This window comes from Drosophila serrata, unplaced genomic scaffold (genome assembly GCF_035046125.1).
Source record: "Drosophila serrata isolate PLE 108 unplaced genomic scaffold, ASM3504612v1 contig_382, whole genome shotgun sequence".
NCBI lineage: Eukaryota > Metazoa > Arthropoda > Insecta > Diptera > Drosophilidae > Drosophila > Drosophila serrata.
In genome coordinates, this window is record NW_028257280.1 from 5,076,906 (window position 1) to 5,099,718 (window position 22,813).

A 22,813-nucleotide genomic window follows, 5' to 3' on the forward strand; every position below is an offset into this window, starting at 1 on the left:
GCCAAAGGACCCAGTCCTTTGGAGATGAAAGATATGCGAGATCAACATGTAATCTTTGGCATAAATACGAGAATCGCTTAAGAAAAACTGACAACAACGACGGTAGGACAATGAGCGCATGTTGCATGCCCGATCGAATGTCCTTTGATATCAAACGTTAAAGGAGCACCGTGCGGTGCTTGAATTTCATTATTATACCAATGAAAAAAAAGGACTATGCTCCGTCTTTGTGAGCAGCGTTGTCGAGGACCTGTTGTGTCGTCTGAGTCCAAGTTTTGTATTTGAATCTGAGTCAGTGCACTTCGGGAAAATATAAGTATAGAAAAATAAATAATTAATAAAGGATTTCTAAGAGCTTCCTTCCTCTTTTCTATGTGGAAAGTAAAATAAGTAGTTAATCTAGCTCAAAAGAGATTCTTATTTTTATAATTTGTTATTAATGTCATGCAATAAATTTATTTATTTGTTATAGAAACTACTTAATTCCCAAACTTAATTAAAAATATTCCAATAATGTCATTTTAACCCCTATTTTGCCGAGTGTGCGATAAGCAACCCCTTGCCGTGTTGTCCCTGCTTCTGAAGTTCGGCAGAATTTCGATGCTGCCGGTGCGGCTGCCTTGGTTTTTTAGCCGGAACGCACACTTCAACCCCTTGTCCTTTGGTCTTGTGTCCTGCCCCTAGATCGGCCTGTAGTCCTGCCTGCGTCCTGTCAACTCCTTTTGTCATCGCCATCATTTGCGGCCGCTTGACACTTGCAGATTAGTAAAGTGTTGAGAGATCTCGGAGTTCCTTTCCTGCTAATTGCCGGCGAACAATTAGTTCTGCTCCAAATCGATTGCAGGCTGCAGGACCTGAGCTGGCACTCGCAGGACACAGGACATGTGCAATGATTTGCATTCTTCATTGTCTGACTCTCGCACATATCTGACCCATGTTCTTGATTTCTCATTTTTTTCGAATTCTTGAATTAACTTCTCAGCTTGATTCATGACTTTTGGTAATTTTTAATCTGCCTTTCCGGTCTGCAATATTTTTTTAGTGGGCGTTTTGCTGGCCCTATTTCTGGTTAAGGATTTTATTCAAAATATATTCAAGAAGGTGGAAAATGGTATAAAGACTATAATTTCTTCTTTGTGTGCGAAAGGGTTTTAAAGAATACTTTATAAAATTAAAATTGAATTTATAATGGATAAACCATATTCTGTTTTTATTATATTTATAATTTATTTATTTATTATATTTAACTTTTAAGAAATATTTAACTTAGTAATGGTAATTATTTTATTGTTTCCTTTTTTATTGTAACACTAATCAAAAATAAAAACCTCAGTTTATTTGAGTAAAGTTTGTTTATTGTATACAAAAATAAATTAATAATAAATAAACAAAAATGCATACTTTCAGGCATTTCGACAGTGTTGCCACCTTTTGAAAATTAAGCATGTAAAGTACAATGTAAAATTCGCTTTAAATCATATTCATATATATGCCTTAGCTACTTTTATTTATATATAAATATATGATTTAATTATATATAAATTGTTTACTATACATAAAAAATATATTAAAATAAAAAAAAACTAAAATTAATAAAGTAAATACCATGTTCTAAACGAGTTTCGAAACTGCCTCAATGCCAAATATTTATTGACTTGCTGAGTCTTATAATTTCAGTCAGAAGAGTTAAAAACATTGATGGAGTCATTTCCGACCATATAAATCATATATATTATTGATCAGAATCAAAAGGCGAATCTATCTAGCCAACTTCGGAAGAAAACAAAAATGTTCAATTTTTTCACAATCTTACATTGTTAAAATTGTCAAAAGGATTCAAAAAAAAAAGGCAAAATTTTAAATTTATTTAAACTTTAAATTGAATATGTAGATTTATTAACCTAATAAAAACTAGCATAGGAAAGCTTTCCGAATTGAAATTATTGCTTTTTTGGCTTAGTTATGAGTTTTTTAAACTTTGATATATATTGAACAAATTGTCATATAAAATTTCATAGAATGGGAATACTTACTTTTATCCGAAAATACTCTACTAAAAATTAATGTCCCTTAAATATTTCCTCATAATTTTTCTTCTTCCTTATGTTTGTTATATTTTAATTGAAAAATTATAAACAGTTTTGCATGCCTTAAAGGTAGGTGATTTTCTGGTAAAATTATTCCTTCCGCTCCATGCAACATTGTTTCATGTTTTACCTGCGTCGCGTCCTCTCTAAAAATAATCCCAACAATATGCATAAATTAGGATCCATTCACAGTGTCTGGCCGTGTACATGCTAATTATAATGACAAATCGGTCAATTATAATGCCGTGTCATAAATTTTCGAATCGCGATCGATCAGCCAGGCGACTCGAATATTGAATAAAATGGATCGTAAATTGTGGAACATGCCTGTTCACATGGGGGCGACTTCATTAAGGAGGTGTTGCTGCTGGTGCTTAATTAACAGGACTCTGGCACAGGACTACTAGACAAAGGACCAGATTCCTGTAAGCCAGATCAATGGAAGCAATTTGCCAACAACTCAAGGCAAAAGTAAAGGGAAGATGCGGATGTACGAGGCACCTCGAGGCCCCTTCGAGATTGCAGCGGAGCAAAGCGGAGGCTGGTTGGATTTAATGAAGCTAGTGGACAGCCTCCTCGCAGCTGTCAGAATGCCCATTTCCAGGTCACGCCCACCGCATTAAAAAGCCACTAACCAGGACGTGGGGGCGGAGGCGTGGCAGTGTTCAACCTGTCACAGAGCGGCGATCGTGCAGTTTTCAAATTTATGGCCGACACGCACTTATACACCTCCCAAAAAAATATGATAAAATAAAAACAAAATAGCAACACCAAAAATATACACAGAAATAAAATTATATCGAATTCGCCTTCCTTTATATTAATTTTATGTTTTAAATTGTACATTTTATTAAAGAACATATTGAATTAAATATAAAACATGTTGATAACCGATAACAAATGAGAAGGTAGGTTGCGGCTCATTTAGTTCTATAAATTCCTATATTTGTATTATCTTTATTATTTCATGATTGCCTAACCAGGTTGGGTTATAATAATTATAAGCCCTACCCCTTGCTTTTTATAAAGCATGATTTTAAGGTACTTTTCTCCCCCAAATTTAAATTAAAACTCAAAGAACTGTCTGCTTATTCACAACAATAAATTATAAAAACAACATTGGCAAATAAAATTAGCAAATTCATAAATTTTCTGTGTGCATTACTGGAATGGCAACGTGTTTGCCTGGCATTCATCATGTTTTATTTCAGTTAAGTTCTTTCACTCCACCAGAAGCACGAAGCGAAGAGAACTGTTTCGCCTTATAATTGCCGCACTTAACCGAAGCGTCCAGCAACGGTATAACCAGTTCCTTCAGTTTCCAGCTCCATCTCCTGCTCCGCCGGAGATGTCCATCAGGCAGCTGACCGCAGAAAGGGCACGGCACCATCCCCATCCCCATCTCCAGCTCCAGCTCCAGCTCTATACTCAGCCACATCCCCAGCCCCAGACTCTGACTCTCTGGCATTTCGCATTAAATCTGCAACTGTCCCAGGCACATTCTCTTTTTTCCATACCCTTGAAAGAGGTAAATGGAATTTCATGAACTTCTTTTATAAGATGAGAAATGTATCCTTGGAATGCGATATTGGTAAAGTCCTTGATTTTCGATGGGTAATGGGAATTTAATAGAGCAATGAGAATAAAGGTTAAGATTTTACAAATTTTCAAATTTGGTTATTACAAAGCTAGTAAAAAATTTTAAATTATGACTCTGATTACTAGATCTGGACCCTCAAAAAAATAATGTAAAAGATAACAAGTTAGGATATTATTATAAGAAGTTCATGTTTAAAAATTATAATTTTCTTTATTTCATATTAGCTGCAACTTAAGCCGAAGGATACCCTCTTAAACAAGAATTTGCGACATAAAAAACCTTCTTATGGTTTTTGATACATTCTCCTTTTAAATAAATAAAGGTAATTAAATTATTACTTAAACCCTTTTCTTATTAAATATCTTTCATTCACTCTTTTTAGTTTATTATTTATTAACAATATAGTTTAGCTAGAGTATTCCCATCTTCGTTGCCGCCTGCCTCCCAATCCCTTTTCGTGATCTTTATGGTCATGTGCTGTATTTCTTCACGCAGATCGCGTCGCCGATGCTGTAGGGTCAGAATCCGCAGCTGGACCTCGTCTCGGATCTCTGCGGGTTTGGGATTGCGTTTGGGTTGATTGCCGGTTTGCGATAAGGTGGTGGCATACCAAAGCCCGATTGTCTTACACATCTATAAATAGCTTGGAATTGCGACTGGATCTTGGGCAGAAACCTGGCACTGGCGCATGTAATCATTAGTGGAAATTTTCCTCGGCCACTCTCCCTGGCACTGGGTCCCCGAGGGGCAATAAAATCAGGCCCGGCAGACGCCTCACATATACATAGAGTAGGATCCTATATAAATATACTCGTCCACACACAGAGGAAAAGAGGCGACCGCAAGCAAGGTCGTTGAGCGACCTTCAGTCGGTTTCCCGTTGAGTGCCGCTGCTCTTGGCCTTTATGGGCTCGCTTTCAGGTCTTGAGGCAGATCAGTAAACAACGACAGCGACATTTATGGAAATGCCTGCTCTTAATTGGCCAAATGTGGCTCTATAAAGATCGCCCAAAAACGGACGCCTTGACTTTGTCACAGGTTCCTTGTCTCTCCCCCGAGCAGGGATCACCGGTTTCAGTTTCCCGCGAAGGAGTCAAGCTTCCGCGTTTCACTCGGAAGACTTGATGGTCCCCGGGCAGGTTCCAGCTGCCAGGGTATTATCTTTATCCCAACGGAGAAGAGAACAGCCCTTGTCACTGCTTATCTCAGGTACTGAGAAAATTAAAGGAAACCATAAATATTTAATAAAAATTAATACAAATTAAACGTACTCTTCAACAATTTAAAGTTTTTCAGAAAGAAACAATAAAAAACTATTGTATAAATCTGAGGCATATGAAAATTTACAAAATATAGTATTAAATGTTGTCCCATCTTTATTTTCAGTGTAAAAATCGAAACAATAAGCTTCGATTCCCCTGACTCGGAGTGTCCTGCTCCTGCTGCTGCTTTGTCACTTGTTCATATCAATTAAATTTTAATGATATTGTCTCGAAAAACTACTTTCCTCCGTTGTGCCGCAGGCTGCGTGTTTTTAATCAATTTTAAGTGGCTATTTACATTGCGGAACGGAGGAGCAACCCAAGATCCAACGATGGGGATGTGATATCTGCCCCCACTCTGGGACAACCTGTTTTCCATTTACCCCTCCCTTAAAAGAGATTAATGCACTCCACACACACAACTCGGTTTAATTCTCGACTTTAATTCTCTTTTATTTTTACTACACAAGTCACTTAGTCTCTAATTAGGATAGTTTCGCTCGATCTTAATGCTGGTAGGTGCTTCTACATCGTCGGATTCTTTTATGGCAAGTTGCTAGGTCAGTGGAATTTCGAGTGCTGTCGGCTGAATAAATTATGTTCGCTTTCGGTAACTCTATAGTAAGCTACGGTTACAATTACAATACCAACAACTACAATAAATTAATTAAAACATTAACTAAACATTAAACAAAATTCGTTTACTGACTAAACACACACAGGGCCAAAGGAGTGTGTCCTGGTCGCGTGGGAACTCATCTATAGAGCTACAAACTAGGGGTAACTACGTGTCTATTTAGGCTATCTAGGTTATCTAAGCTAAACTAAAATACGACTTGGATCACATTTGAATGCCCTTGCAGCTGGCTCCTCATCAGGGGGAGTGCGGGGTGACGGTTATTTCATTTTTAACACTCGCAGAAATAATTTTTGCTGAATTTGGAAAAGTTAAATTCACAAGAAATATAGATTTTTTAAAAGGATATTTCAGCGTAAGATGAGTGAACTTTAATAAGACTATTTATATACATTTTTTCTTTTATATTTTAACCCCTGATATTATTAACCTTCTTGTATTATATTATTAAAAGAATGAGGGGTTATTTTAAATATATTTAACTCATTGAAAATATCAATCTTTTAAACTAATCAAAGATTATGTGAATTTGAGCTTATTCTAAGTCAAATGTTGTTCGTTTAAATCATTCTGAATCAATAAATATATGAAGATTGTATCCAAATCAAATTAATATTTCCTAAAATTCTTTTCAAAAATACTAAATAATTTTCCAAATATTTCAAACAATTATTTCTTTGAGTGCATAGTGACCGCCATGGCCCCCCTATTTGAGCTTGAGAAACGTGAGCAACGCCTTCTGAATCAGACTGCGATTGATGGTAGAGTCGGCGGTATAACGCACTCCCCAGAGGTTCCCATCGTTGTGGTCCACCACTCCATACTCGCCGACAATGAAGCCATCGTCGGTCTTCTCCTCCACTCGGTATTTGCGATAGTTTTGTCCCTCGACCACGTATGCCACTTTGTCCTCATCTTCGGGTGCTCCAGCTGCCCCTTCCTCACCGGAGGAATCACCCTCAGATGTGGTTTCTCCATTTCCATCCCCATCCCCATCCCCATCCCCGCCATCATCCGAATAATCGTTGGCATTTGCATTGTAAACCACCGAGCCACGTCCTCTGTTGATGCCACGAATGGTGCTCGTTGTCGCTGGACCAGCTGGTGTAGTGGCCACTGATGCAGTGCTACCACTACCTCCTGCCACACCACCGCCACCGCCACCGCCACCCTGCGGTCCATGGGCCCGTCCGTTTGTCATAACACTAACGGACTCCTCGATTTCGTAATTCTGCTCCGAGGTCGGAGTATAGAGCTCGGGGCGCTCGGTGGTAAAGTGTTGATGGTGCTGCGCCCTAGATGGGGAGGAGGAGTGGGCGGAGGCTCCAGATGCCACGATGCCTGAGGAGGATGAGGATGAGGAGGAGGAGGAGCTACTGCTGGAGCTGGAGCTATATGAATAGCCGCCGCCACTGCTGCCTGACCCCGACGCTGCAGATGATGATGATGGCGAAGCCGTGGATGCCGATGCTGCTCCATGTTGGTGTGCGAATTTGGCAACACACTTGACTAGATCTGCAACAAAAGATGATGTTTGATAAGTTCAAGATTAGCCAGCCGGGGTTCAAGTGGGTCTAGCCCGTGCGTTGTCGCTGTCTATCACAATTCATAGATACACTATGCAACAGGTGGGGTTTTAAGAAAGATTTGTTACTTGAAACATGAATAAAATGAGCTATTTATTCCTTAGAAAGAGGAGAAAGTAAAGAAGTTTAAAACTCCTTAGAAAGATTAAGAAATACTGAGATCCTAATCTATCATTAAAGTGGGTTGAATAAATGTTTTCCCTGATATATGATTAATCCGCTGGGGTCCTAAAATTGATCTCTTTAATTTATGCAATTGCAAAATGAGCCCTGCTGCAGAGTGTAATTTGTTTAACAAAATGTACAGAGAAAGAAATGTTGATATATATAAAAAGAAGATATGTATTAAGTGGTTAGAAAAAATATACTTATTTCTTTTCCCTAAATATTTATTTTTATATTTTATTTAATTCTATTAATGAATGTTCAGAAGCTAAAAATAAATTTATTGTAAGGTTTTATCCTATTTCTTCCAGATCTAATTGTCTTGTTTGAATATTTTCTATAAATCAAGACTCGAAACTATAAATATTTTAATAAAATTACTTCTCAAAAGGAGTTAATCTTAACTAATTTTCTCCTGTGTACTTTAAGACTACGCTTCAGATTCCAACTCCAACTTGGACTTAGACTCACCTCTGTTGGGCAATCCTTTGGCATTTTGATTAGAATGTTGATGCGGCAGTGATGAATGCTGACGTTGCTCCCAGCAGGGACGTGTGCTTGCTGTTGCTGGTAGTTTGGACCTGGCTTCGATGAAATTGGCTCCAATAGATGAGGCTGGGGTGCATTCAATAAATCATAAGGCAATTTATCCAAATTGAAGAGTACACGGCGCGTTGGATGAGCTTGTTGCTGATGTTGCTGGTGATGTTGCTGCTGCTGCTGGTAGCTGTGATAGTGATGCTGCCAAGTTGTGGGTCTAATGCTGCTGCTGCTGCTGGGAGGCCTTACTGTGGTGACCCTGTTGGCCAGTGTTGCTGGCGTTGTGGTAGCTGCTGTTGCAGATGTTGTTGCTGCTGTTGGTGTTGTGGCTGTTGTGCTCTGGGCCTCGCCAAAAGCGATGCGCGAGACAATCGCTGGTCGCGGTCTAGATCTGGGCGGCAAGAATGTTGTGGCAGCCACCGGCTGCGCCGTGCTGGTGCTACTGCCAGAGATAGGATTGGAATGGGGAGTAGTTCCCGCAGGAGTGGCTGCCGTGCTGGTCACCGTTTGTGGCCAATAGGTCTTGGCCGGTTCTCCATAAACCTTTGAGGGTTGCCCATAAACCTTGGCTGGCTCTGAGTAAAATTTCGAAGGCTGTCCGTATACTTTCGAGGGCTCCGAGTATACCTTCTCGGGCTGACCATACATCTTGGCTGGCTCGGAGTAAACCTTGGCTGGTTCCGAGTAAAACTTACTCGGCACACTGTACATCTTGGAGGGCACAGAGTAGAATTTAGCTGGCTCTGAGCCATGTCCATGTTTTAGGCTCTCACTAACATTCCTTTGGGCCTCGGCCAGGATACCGCTTCTCGACTGTTGCCAGGCTTGTAGATCATCTACATTCTGACTGATGGAGCTGTAGGATATGGATCGGGACTGTGGTCCTCTGCCCTGTTTAGTGTCATGATAAATCACTGTTTGAAAGGGTAAACCTGCTCCTGTGCCGGCTCCAGTTCCTGTTCCAGTTCCTGTTCCCTCCTCAGTTTTGTTCTTAAGAAACGAATGCATTGATGAAGCTGAAGCCGCCAGCAGAGGAGCAGCCAATACATTCTGTATATTTGATGCACTATTAAGGGAATCCCCTTCAGCATCCATGGAGTCTCCGGCCAATCGAGGTTCCGTTTCCTCAATGGAAAGTTCACTTTTATGCGAACGATTTACAAAATCAGATCCACTTCCTGTGGGACTTCCCTGGGAACTGCCCTTGGGAGGACCTCTTTTGCTTGAAGAGCTCACACTAACGGCCACCACTTTCACCTCGTCGCTGGAAGAGGACTTCCCCAACTTGCCGACAGGACTTGGAGCATCTTCGAGGAACACTATCTTACTGCCAGAGGTCACCAGCTTGACCACTTGCTTGGAGTCTGAGTCCTCTATTGTGGGATTGCTGCCGGAACTAAGGGAATTTCTATAGCGATTCCTGCTGCCATCCAAACTCCTTCCCGTGGCCATTCGCTGGCGAGGATGAGGATTCGGCGAAGTTGAGGCAGTTGACTCTGCTCTGCCCTCAAAATCCTGTTCACTGCTGTGCAAACTACGCTGCTGATCGTCATGATCCAGGAAGAGCTTGAGGAACTCGTTGCCCGCAATGAGTTCACTTTGCCGACCGCCAGGCAAAGGAGCGGGAGCAGGACGTGTCCAACAACCGGACATCATCTGGGAAAGAGAAGAGATTATAAGAAAGGAGTTAGATAAATTAGTAGAAGATGGATTGTAATACATTTTCCCCATAAACCAGATCACAATCTATGTCTACTGACTTGCCCATGCAATCGTCACCTAGGGTGATCGCATCCACAGCTTATCTCAGAAATCTATTTATAAATTTGCGTAATTAAAATATCATTTGGAGTGATCGACGATACTATAAATCCATATGTCTTCATGTCGGGCACAAATATGCATAAGTCATGCAATGAGATCTTGGGCTCTGGACCTCAACTTGACTAGCCGCATTTGAATAATAATGCGGCCGGGTCTATTAAGACATCGGAACATCGGAATGCCATGGCACCGGCACCGTTTGAAGTGGTGCATGTTGCTCCCTGGTCAAGTATAGCTTATGTATGTGGCATAATTAACCGCGTTTGCAGCTCGATCGAGTGCTCAAGTGGGTGGTGGCGTAAGGTAGCGAAAAACAGCGATCGGACAAACAGTTCCAGGCACAAGCCAGGCACTTCGCATCGGATTCCATTCGAGTGGAAAATGGTAACATTACTTAAACAATCAATCTGTCAGCGTGATATTTATGTTGTTATTGATTTGCCTGCATTTCCCTGACTCATCTCGACTTGTTTTTAATGAATAGCATTTCCGGATTAAAGGACAAGTTTTATGTAGCTGGACGTCCCTTGGTCAGGTTGCAGTTTTAATTAATTTATTTTTCAATGAGTAATGATTACTGGGAGTAGAACAGGATTTAGTCATACATTCTTTGTGGCTTAAAGTTTGACTAATAAATTAAGTCACTGTTTCAAAGGGAAAGTAAAGTACAACTGAGTCAGCTAATAATTAAATTAAAAATAATAATTCTTTAAAAATTATAGGATTTTAAACATTATCACAATTATTATAATATATAATATAATAAAATGTATATATTTAAGATATATAAACAGCCCATTTCAATTAACCTTCACTAAAAACCAACCCACTAAAGTAGTTGAAAAAGTAAATGTGAAAAAATATGAGACTTACATAATATAACCCATTAATTTCCTTTATTTAATACTAATCTACATTCATATCTGCTCGTACATTGCATTGCAAATTCATGGCCAAAGATCGGCCATAAATCGTTATCAGCGCCACACACACACCCACCGAAGAAACAAAAGACTTAGGGCACGAACTTGCCCTCCCAATCCACTTTTGAGCTAATAAAACATATTTATGGATATATCTAGCCATCGTTCAATAATATTAGCATTGCTAATTGCATTAAGGCAGATCATTTACCATCGGACACACTTTTGATCCACGGCTAACCCATTGAAATATAATCGACTTCAAATTGGAAAGGCGCAAATTGAAAACAATGAAAAATGGCGAAAATTGAATCGAATATTAATAGAAGCCGCCAAACACCATACACGAACTGCTGAACATAATAGCATAATTATTCAAGCTGTTTGGTAAATAAGCCTCAAATAAAATATAATATAATATAATAGAGTATAAATACACCCCCTGAGCAAGAACAATAACAACATCCGGCAGCGCAGTGGGCGCCTGTCGCCGGGCATTTTCTAGAGCAGAGCCGATCTGAGCGATTGCATCTACACACTGGCAGCACTCGGAACACCTTCGCACATGTGCTAAAGTTACCTGACTTGACCAGGCGGCTCAGCCCAGCCCAGCCCAGCGCCCGAGCCAGTCACTAGATCGGTTAGTCATCCGGCGGGACTTGGGTCGCCTTGCCTTTTATGTCTAAAATTGCAGAAGTAACTGACCGCGGGCGTTGAATGGAAACAACAACAAGAAAATGGAAAAGCGACAGTGGTCGCCACTTAGCATTGACACCAAATTAACGGCTTGGCTAGCCAGCGACAATAAGGGCCGCGTAAGACAATAAGCAAAACGTTCTAAAAATAATTACGAAATAATGAATAAATCCCAACAATGAGCATTCCTCTCCCATTGTGGAGTTATTCGAACCGCCTGGTCAGTGACGTGCTCCAGTTTAATGAATGAACGTGGAGCTCGGAGATCTCTTACGGCGACCTGGCCCCATGATAGGCAATTATTAATCTTGATTGATTTATCACAACCTGCTTTAATTTTGGATTTGGAGATCTCTCTAATCCTGTTCAACATTCTTTTGCACTTATCATTTATCATTCGATTGTGGCACTGGTGACAATTTTCACGGCTGTCAACTTAGCGGAAGTGTCAAAAAACTACCATATATATACGAAATACTTTCAGAACGCCAGCCCAGTGGCCATATTACGTATCCGCCTTGTGGTGCGCGTGAATAGAGATCAAACAATTAAGCAATAATCACGCCTTAATGAGCACTCTTTTTATTGGTCTCAATTGTCCCACTCGATTGGCTTTCAAGTGCCGATCCACCACTATATGTCGATACTGGACACTCGATACTCGATGCTTTTAATTAGCTCCAATCATCGTGATTTCACACAACGCCACAAGTTGACAGATTGAATTCATGTTTTGAGTTATGCAAATTTCGGAAGTATTTTCATACCACTTGATACGTTGATGATTGATCTCGATCAGCTTGGAACAGGATTCGCGACTCAATGACTCAACGCGGGCCACGAACTTGCCACACACATTGCGCTTTTAGCTATCGAATGCGGAAAAAGTCATGTAACTTTTAACATTTCTGCATAATCCCAGCGGTTTCTTCGGGCGTTTTCGTTCACTCTAGAAGTGGGCGGCCACCACAAGGAGCAACAGCAGCAGCTACTGGAGCTGCCCAGTCGGTGGCCAAGTGAATGTGTCAGCGAGTCCATTTTCCCCCCAATACGAAGTCTGGCCTAAACTGGACGCCGGACAAAGTCTAATCTCTACCACCCGCTGTCGTCAGCTGTGGCCACATTGTGTGCACAATATTATAATATTACAAGACAACGCCAGCAGCACCTTTTTTTCGGGTCCGCCTTCGCCAAAGGCACTGCGAGAAATGCAGGTGTAGGTACAAGGAATACTCATTTAATAAAAGTATTTAAAATTATCGAATTCGGAAACTAGAGCTCTGATTAAACACATAAAATCCGGGACTAGGATTCATACCAGATCACTCAAAAATCGTTTTATTTTCAAAGAATTAGTCCTTGGAAATGTATAGTACATTTTTCCTAATTTAATATGTTTAATTTGTTAATTTAATATATATATGTTTTATATTTAATTGTTAATTTATATATTAAGCTGCAACAAGAATTCACTACGCTGCAGCGCGTTGATTTATAAGAAACTATTAATAAATTAACTTTCCTTGAAAATGGTTTATCCCTTACAAACAGTCTTGTATTAAATTATCTTATAAGCTACTTGAATTATTATTATATGGCTATTTATATTATTATCTCAATATAACATTTTTATATTAAATTTAATCAGTTTCCTTTAATTTCTCCCCGTGTAACTATCTCGCTATCGATCTTCCAGCCAAGTGCAGCCCACATTAGGGCAGTGCCACGCTCAATGCCACTAGTTTGGGCCCAGAATCAGACTCGAATTCGCTCCAAATTGCACCTATCAACTTGGTTCTGTGGCATAAAAACACACATTTATTAATTACATGGCAGAGACACACACCGCACCGAACTTGGATTTGTGTGGGAAATTAACCCATGGCAGCGCCAGAACGTTTAAAATCAACTTAAGACCATATAAACGACACGGCTCATTGGCATGAATTTGAATGCTGACTGCAATCATGGATGGACTTTGGTGGGTTAATAATTGAGAAGAGAAAAGCCGAGTTTAGAATGTAGTTGTAGCACAGCAACCACAGCGGCCAAAACCACTCCCTGCCCCGCTGTGCATAATTTGCAAATTGCCATCGTCATCGCCTTCAAATGGCCAAAAGACAGGCTCTAAGTTTCAGTTTTGAGTTTTTTCTTTTGAGACACAAACAGAGCCACAGTTTTGAGCCAAACAAAAACAGAGGCAGTCCAATGGGCCAGTTGCATAAATACACTGGAAGAAATAAAGCTAAAATGCTTTTTTAAGTTCCATTCAAAAATTAAAATATATACACATTTAAAGAAAATTTCATTTATCCAAGTTAGTGGTTAAATTGATTATTTTCAATTAAGGAGTTTTCTAGAAAAATTATTTATCCGATATATATTTTTTAAATTTGGTTATATTATTTAAGAGATCTAAAACATTTAACTTTTTAGCAGTTAACGTGTTTTAAAGTTTAAGAAAGAAATATATTTACATTTTCTTTTGAAACAAGTTCGTGTCCTAAGTCATTTGTTTCTTTTACATGAAAAATTCTAGAAATTGTGAAACTACGTATAAAATATTATAAAATATGTTGGAAAGCAAGGAAAACTATTTATAATAAAGGTAAATTAAAGTAAGGATTATTTTATTTAAAAAATGTTAGCCCATGGTTTTAGTCAAAAAATTTTAGGAAATCTTTAAAAGATCTCAACACTTTAAATAAATTCCTTGCAAATATTAATGTATGCTAAGGCTTTTAAGAATATATTTCCTCTTTAAAATACACTTATATATTTATATATTTAAAATGTGTTCTTGTTTATTATTTTATTTTTTTAAAAACCTGCCTGATTTTTTTTTCAGAATACTGCAAGCAACCGTCTGCAGTTGAATCGCGTGCAATTATTTAGTTTACTTGGGCTCCAGTTAGCTTTACTTTACTCCACATTACTCACAATCAACTCGGTCTGTCTAATGAGCAGTCAATAAAGTGTGGCCCAGACACAACAGAGCGAATGTGTGGTAAAAATTAATTCCGAAATGCATTCAGAGCTAAGCCAAGCTCGTGAGCCGCTGCTGGATTATGGATGATTTGGGCCAATAAAGCCGAAGTCGGCAAAACAAATGGAGTGCGATCGCACCATTAAACCATTTTTCATAAAACGCAATGGCTAATGGAGCACCGCCTGGGAATGCATTTGGCAACTGGTTGCAGCAATTGTGCCTGAGACTGGATGAGGTCTCAATTGGATGTCCAAAGTCTTTTAACCCCATGTTAACCTGGAGATGCCATTTGAAACAATTTCATCGATTGTTCAATCGGAAATCGTGTGGAAAAGAAAATGCAACTTTCCAAGTTGAAGATCAATGAAAATTGATTGATTTGTTTTTGAATGTGATGAAAGGCAAAGAGAGTTTTGCAGTGGCTGTTGTTAAAGGTTTAATAATTATAATAAATTTTTTAAAATAATAAAACCTCTTTTAAACTCGAACTAAAACTATATGAAATTCTATAAATACCACCTTTATTATTTTCTATAAAAAAAAAATAACATTCATCGCTTGCTTTAGCTTTTCTTAGACCCGAAACTAGTTTAATTCGTTGGCTTAATTGACTAAATTAAGCCTTGAACTTAAGTGGTCAGTGTTTTTTGGTCAACAAATTCCCTGGAATTCTTTGCGCACCTGGCCATAAATAAACTCCAGCAATCAGCGCCTTAAGTGTCACACTTACCAGCAGCAGAAATGCGAATTTGAGGAGCCAGCAAAAGTGTGCCATGTCGGTTGATTCCAATCCAAAACCACCTGTCCACCAGTCGCTCCAGGGAGTTAATCAAGCGCTTTAGTGGCTTCTTTGTTCTGTTTCACCAGATCAGAAACCAATCTGCTCTTAATGGGGGCACTTCCTCAGACGTGATTCATCTCATCTCGTATGGACCATGGTCTCGCTCTGGGCCACTGTCTTTGGCGAATGCTTAATGGCTGGCAATTAAGCGAAAGACAAGGAGCTGGAATTAGTGCAAAATGGTCAAGAAATAAATACAAAAGCGGCATAAAGTATAGTATCCATTGCTCCCATGGCAAATTCATTTGCAAAAAAAACATATAACAAATGGCGTTGCGTTCAATCGATAAGCGATGGGAAATATCCAAGCCAAATGTCAAGGTGCATTTCACACCAGAAATTGCCGAGAGTCTGCGGCACTTGCAGCTAATTTCAAGAGTTTCAACAAATTCCAAAGCCATCTGTCTACACTTTAAGAAATATTATATTTATTTTAAGTTTATAATAATTTAATTAGAGTCCTTAAGATGGTAATATTTATTTTGTATGTGCTTAAAGTAATTTTCTTTAATATTTTAAATTGAAATATTATAAAGATAAAGGGCTAAGGGACTCTTAAAACGTTTAATACAGAGCTTAGCAAAATACCAGTAACCAAAATAAGGTTTTTTCATTAAATTTACTTATATTTATTAGCCTGTACCTTCCGTGCATGGTTGCCTCTATCAAGTTCAAAGACAATTAAGGGCTAGTTCTTTATTTCCTTTTTTTTCGGGGTGTAGAAGAATCATTGAACTTGTATTGGCAACAGGTTGGCAACAGCAAAACCGGCAACAAGTACTACTAACCACCAGCAAGTGGCCAGAAGCAGACACTGCCAAAGTGGCAACAAGCTGCACAGTCTTGGCCAGAAAAACAAACCGAGAGCCGAGACTGTCGAGAGTCTAGGAGTCGAGAGTTAAGAGTTTAGAGCCAAGCCCAGGCCCAGACAGATGCTCAGTCGTCTGTTGCAATTTCAACATATTTATAATTAATGGCAAGGTATTTTGATAGCTTTTTTTTGCTGCCAGCAATTGGCATGCCATTGAAGTGAGGACTTTGCCGGTGTTGCTGCAATATCGATGGATACTCCACGGATTTGTTGGACAGAGCCGTGATGAGTTTGATTTTGGCCAGCCATAATTTAATTAACCGTTCTCTGGCATTTCCGCCACACAGACCATGTAATTAAAAAGCCAAGCCAAAGTCAAATCCATAAAACATTATAAACAAAAACAGAAAAAATAAGAGCCGGGTAAGAAATCATATTTTTTCGTCTTGAAAGCTAGACAAAAGCCGAAAGCGAGGAGAGCTGAAGCCAAACCAGTTCTAATTCTTATCAAGCCTTCTTCACAAATCCATATAATTACTCATCCCGTCTGTGGTTATATATTTTTTATGTTAACCTCTCCTCTCAAACAGCGTTCAATGGCTTTAATTACTAAGGAATTCTGCGGGGAAACTAAATATGTTTATGGCCAGCAGGCATCTCATTAAAAACGAAAGTTTCGTTCTTTGGCTTAAAGCGGCAGCTCATTAGTTAGCCAAAACCAAATAGAACCTCCCATTTGAGCCGGCAAACCATTATTTTTTTTATTCTATTCACCTCTACTGACGTCATCTCAATTTCTTTTATTCTCTACGACTCGAATTTTTACACATTCTTCTGTAAGTTCTTTGGCCTTTTGGGTCTTTTGTCTTGTTTTTTGTAATAAACTTCAAGAAAGTAAAAGTTCGGAAGGGTTCAAACGAGATCGCCTTGCAAAGTATTCTGTTCACACATTCATTATCCGCAGTTAAACATCTCTAAATTATAACTAGTCTTTAACTAATCAAGCTGCACCCATAATTGTCATAGGAATTAGAATCGCAATCTGTTCTAGTTCTGACTTTACATGGAAGCCGGTATATATCACAGACGTCACTTGGGTTAAGGCCAAAAGCACACCAAGTTGGTAAAAAGAATTACTTGAATTGGATATACTCTTTTTGTATTATTATTTACATATAACAATGTATATGTATATTTAAGAGCAATTAATTATTTTCTTGGAATACACAATATTTTTAGAGCCGAGAACAAGTTTTAGTGGTTGCTTTGTTGTATCTTCTCACTGGGAAGATGCTTAAATTAAAGAAATTAATGATGGGTTTCATAGGCAGTTTTTGTTTAAAGGTGAGAGACCAAAAATAAATGTGTGTGAGTTGATTAAGTTAAAGAAAGAAAATTAAAGAATTTGTAAAAAATTAGTTGGCTTATAATTTGAATATGAAAGTAAAAGTTAGGAGGAATTCGTGGAAGTTATGTATTAAACAAGTTAAGATTTCTTTAGGTTCTAACCATCAATAATACAAATTTAAGCTATTTAATAAAGTATTAATTAATTACCTGCTTACAACTTTCTAAACTTTGTATATAATATAAACACTTCAAATTAGATATTATAAATTCATGTTCATCTGTAAATAAAGAACAAGAACTTTCTTATTTAAATAAGTTTTATTCTTATAAAACCACAATGTGCCCTTGAAACCACCTTAGAATAATTACAAAAAACCTTAACCCTATAGGTAATTTCAATTATTATAATAATAAATCGAATTCAAATATTAAATATTTATAACTATATATATTTATAGATCTTAGCACTACTCTCAATCGATTCTTGGGCAACCGCAAGTTGGTCTTGAAATCGCAATAGTTAATGGAATATAAAACAATCTCTCTCTCGCACTCGAACTCGTGCATGCCCATTGGCGTTACTTAATTTGTGCCGCACTCACACTCTCGGGGCAGTTAGTATATAAATTAGAATGCTAATCGATGGCTATGGATACGCCCTGAAAGCGGCCAGGGAACTTCAACTTCGACAGTGGCGACTTTGGTTAACTTCGAGAACCTCCAGATAGATCGACGGCGAGGTGAGAACGGAGACAATGGCAGACTGACAGATTCCGGTTAATAAACTTGATTTAAAACCAGAAGTGAACATTGCGGGCAAAAGGTAATGGCAAATAAATTGCTACTAAATACCCACACAATGCATGGCAATTCGAGTGACACAAGACCAAACAAAAGGCGAAAATAAAATGTGTAACAAATGGACAAACGTGGCCCGCACCCGCAATTCACTCAGTCATATAGATATAGATTCCGATTCCAATTCCGAAACACAGACGGCGGACGAGACAAGTGTTGGACCCTGTGACAAATTGTCAAACATTCGCATTCTCAATTCCAGCAACTCGGAAAGTGTCGCACGACGACGATTGCAATTCATTAACAATCGAAGTGGAGTCGATACCAAGTCTAGTGGATTTTCAGTAATATATATTTATACATATCTATATATTTGTTATTTAGATTCAAGCAGAGTTGAGGGACGGCCAGGCTCAAAGCCATCAAAAGAAGGGAGAGGCCACACGTCGTATACGTTATGTTATGTATATTAAAGGGAAGCCGAAGAGTACTTTAAATTGAAGAATAATATGTACTTTAAGTTGGAAACAATAAAAAGGGTTAGTTAAAGAGTATAGAATTTACAAAAATAAATATAAGGTAAACCATATTTTATTTAACGATATATTCTAATAAACTCTGCTTTAAATGAGGATCATTAACTAGCGAGAAGTACCAGAGAAATCTTAGCAAAAATAAAACCTTAAACACACACAGAACTTTAAGGCTTCTTGCTTTTATTTATAGACCTCAGGAAACTCCATTAATATATAAATAGAAAAACAAAGCAATTTTTAACGACATAAGAAGTAGTAAAGCTTGCCAAATTATCTCAATAATTAAATCTTTAGGCTCATCAAATAAAACTTGTGTGCAAAGTTTTGTTTACGGCTTTAACTTCCGATCGCGGTCAAAAGGGATATAAATTTGCCAAGGAATTAAGAACAGGAAAATATCTAAAAGAGGCTTTAATAACACCTATATAAACACCTAATTTAAATTCGGGTAACCTCCTTCAAGGGTACATATAAGAAAATCAAGACAAAGTCAATGCAAAAGCCAAAAACCCTGCCAAAGTCACAAAAACAAGCACTAATTGGAGCATTTTCCATGGAATTTCAAAGAGTTTATTGCCCTCCCCGCACGGTGGCCACTTTATTTAGTATTTGTCATCGCATTGTTGCGGCCAAAACTCTGGCCAAAATAGTGCAATCCCAAACAAGTTTGTTTATTTATTTTTTTTTGTTCAGGTCGTGCGACTTTGAGGCGTTTTGTCAGCCGCTTTGTGGGTTTCGTTTTCTATTTTGTATTTCATTTTTTTATCCAGTTGGTGGCATATAATTTGTTAATCGGACTTTTTTTGCAGCCTCTAATTGTTTTGGCCAAAAGCTTGAGCTACTGGCCACTGCAGGCCATTTGCGCTGCAATTAAGCTTTTAATAATAATTTTGCTTAAAAAATGTTGAACGCTTTGGCAACGCTTTTTTGCCAAGTCTTTTGCAATCTGGCTTAGAATGTGTGGCCAAAGAAAAATTTTATACATTATCGATATGAGTTTGATTTGATTGATTAAGGGTCGAGCTAAGGCTACCAACATGTTATGTTGTTTAATGACAGGCGTATTTATTTATATTAAATGTGTGCAATTACTTTGAGATATTTCAAATAAAACATTAAGGCTTGATTGAGTAATTAAGTGGTGTCCAAGAGTTTGTTTTTCTGAGAATGCAATGGCTTAGAATGGACATCCGGTTTGGAATTCTTATTTACAAAATATTATTTGGGAATGTATTATAAAATTTAAATTTAAAGGTTAACATTTTAATATATTTAATTACTCATATAATATGAATTGATTTATTACACAAGTTGGTCGTAAAATTAAACGCCAATTAACTGGGCTATTATTAATCCAAACAAGTCTTATTTTTATCGCATGTGATCTAAATTAATCCAATTGAGAAATGAACCTGATTCTCAATGGGCAGGTTATGGGAATTAATTATGTTTTTATTAATAGAGTATAAATTTAATTACGTATAAGTTTAATGCCATTATATATATATATTTTTTTAGGACCTTAGCCATTGCAAACAAGATCGTAAATTATGCTGCTGGTAAATTGCTGCCATTAATTTTCCTTCACCGAAGAAACAATCCATTGCACACAATTACTGCCCTTGGAGGTGGTGTATGTATATTGAAGCTTTTCCTTGGCATTCAGCTGGCAGCGGACTTTCAATCTGACAAATCTCAAATTAATTCACTCCACGGCGATTCGGTATTATATTTTTTTCTTTCTGTATTATTATTATTTCGGATTTGAATGCCAGCTGGGACAGTGGGTCAGTAAATCAACTCTCAATTACAGCAATCCGTTAATTATTACAGTAAACTCGAAATAAGCAGGGCGTCTAAATTACAGGGCCCGATGTCTGCCAAATAATGAGATATACCGTCATCTCCATATGCCATTAAAGCCTCATTTGTCCGATCGAATGAAATGGAGAGATAGACATCTCCCCTGCAAAAGAAATTAATGGTTTAATCCACGCCTGTCCATCACCATCATCGAAATTGGGGAGTACAACTTTAAACAAAAGGTCCAAATATTTTTGTATTTTTTGATCATTCAGTGAATTTCAATTTAAAATCCTTTATGATTTCACTTGGTTGTAATACCAAGAGTAAATTTCAAATACAAAATTTCTTAGCATCAAAATTATTTGAGAGATTACTTAAATTACGATTTTAAATGAATTAGTTGAACATTTTTTAAATAAATAACTATTTTTTATATTTACGATCATTTAAGTTTCATAGTTTTTAAATATCAAAGTTTAACTTTATAATATATTCATTAATATTAAGCAACCAATAACTCTTTTAGTAAATATTAATATCAAATTTAATAATTTTCTACCGCTGATATTAAGTGTTTAATTTCGTGATCATTTTTAAATTGTAATACAACATTAAATGCACCATTAAAAGGGTACCTTATTTCCAACTACTATAATTAACATTTGATAGAATTTTTTTTTATTTCCTACAATTTTCCTTAAATTTTGTTAAAGTTCTTTGAAATTCCTAATTAATTATATCCCAAAAAGTATGATAATTATATTTTATTCAAGTGTATAAATCCACCAATTGCACTTGCATGCCAATACACTGACTCACAAAAAGACACCGATAGACTTTCATCCGTGACCTTGAGAGCTGGCCGACATATTTTTTTCGGAACTGCTCCGCCTTTTTTTGGACCTCCCCCCGCCCACTGCCCCCGCCTGATTTCCAAAATTGAATACAAATCCACTTTGTGGCAAAAACCAAAACAAAAACAAAGCGAGCACGTTGAGCAAGGCGGCCAAAAAAAAATTGTAACAAAAATTAAAAACACAGCAGCAAAAACTTTGAGTGCAAAACAAACGAAAACCGTCGAAATAAAAAATGCAAAAAATAAAAAAAACCAAAAAGGGGGAGGAGAAGGCTGAGCATAAAAACGCGTTTGCGCATAAAAACGCTCTTGGTTTTTTGGCCAATTTTGAGCTGTTTTGGCCAAACCAAAGCGGTCTATATAAATATATATAGGAATGGATAGATATATATAGATATATCTATATATATATATTGAGAGGCTTTTTGTTTTTTATGGCTCGGTGTATTATTAACCGTTACTGCGGCACAGCTTACCAATAATGCACCCACCACATTTATTGCTGTTACTGGCTTTTAATCCCTCGTCGCAATTGTTATTGTAATTGTTGTTGTTGTTGGATTGGATTTGATTGTTAAGCTTTCTATATATATTTATATATATATATTTGTTGTTTTACTTTTTACGAGTACAAACCGTTCAATGCAATTGTTGCTAAGCCGTTTCTTTTTTTTCGTAAAATTGGAGCAATATTGGCGCGCGAGCTTTGAATGCGATTTGTTTATGGCTCTTTGCGGATTTAGATATTTTGTTTTTTATTTTGGTTTTATTTAATTTTAATAAATTAAACACACAGAAGCACACATACACACACGCACACACACACTCTGAAAACTCTGTATTTAACTGACTTGATCGAAAGCGGTCCTCTCTTTTAATTTTAATTTATTATTTTTGAACAGGAAGATCCTTGATTTTTGGAACGGTCCTTAAATGGGTTTTCAGCTGTGTGGCTCGTTTGCTTTTTGGCCTTAGATTTTGGTCTGGCTCAAACGTATTCCAGCAAATTAGGAGTAGAAGTAGGGTGGGGCTAATGGAACTCTAAACTGAAAAGATACTTTCACGACCAAAAGTCTACGTGCGTTTTTTTAGAGCCAATCTAAGCTAGATATATTCTGGCCAAGTGTCGTGCGCCGCGTTGCGTCCGTTTGGCTACAGCGTCCACAATTAACTGAAATTCCCACAGCGATCAGAAACTGATAAGTGCCGCTGCCGCTGACGCTGCCCAAGAAAAGCTTCGCTCCGCTCCAGCTCGCTCTCGGCCAACTTAACCTGGCTTAAACCCAAAACCCAGCCAGAGCCACATTCACAGAACGCAGCCAAGTGCCAAGGCAACAACACGAAAGGCATCAGGCAAAAGCACCACCAGCCACAAGTACAACAACTACAGGGCAGAGACAGGCTAAAAACAACTCGATTTGTGCTCAGGTTTTGTTTTATTTTTTTATTTATTTTTTTTTTTGGTCTTTTGGCCACAGAACAAACGGCAAACACAGCTGCTGCTAA

General features: G+C 37.8%; 1 protein-coding gene across 1 annotated transcript; it reads right to left on the minus strand.

Annotated features, from left to right (window-relative positions):
• Positions 1-5,372: 5,372 nt before the first annotated feature.
• Positions 5,373-22,576, minus strand: LOC110186830 (uncharacterized). Its single transcript, XM_086840612.1, is given in 5 exon segments — positions 5,373-7,101; positions 7,809-7,895; positions 7,898-9,533; positions 15,040-15,313; positions 21,784-22,576. Coding segments are annotated over 4 exon segments (2,577 nt in total). The 5' UTR covers positions 15,085-15,313; positions 21,784-22,576; the 3' UTR covers positions 5,373-6,292.
• Between the last annotated feature and the right edge of the window lie 237 nt (positions 22,577-22,813).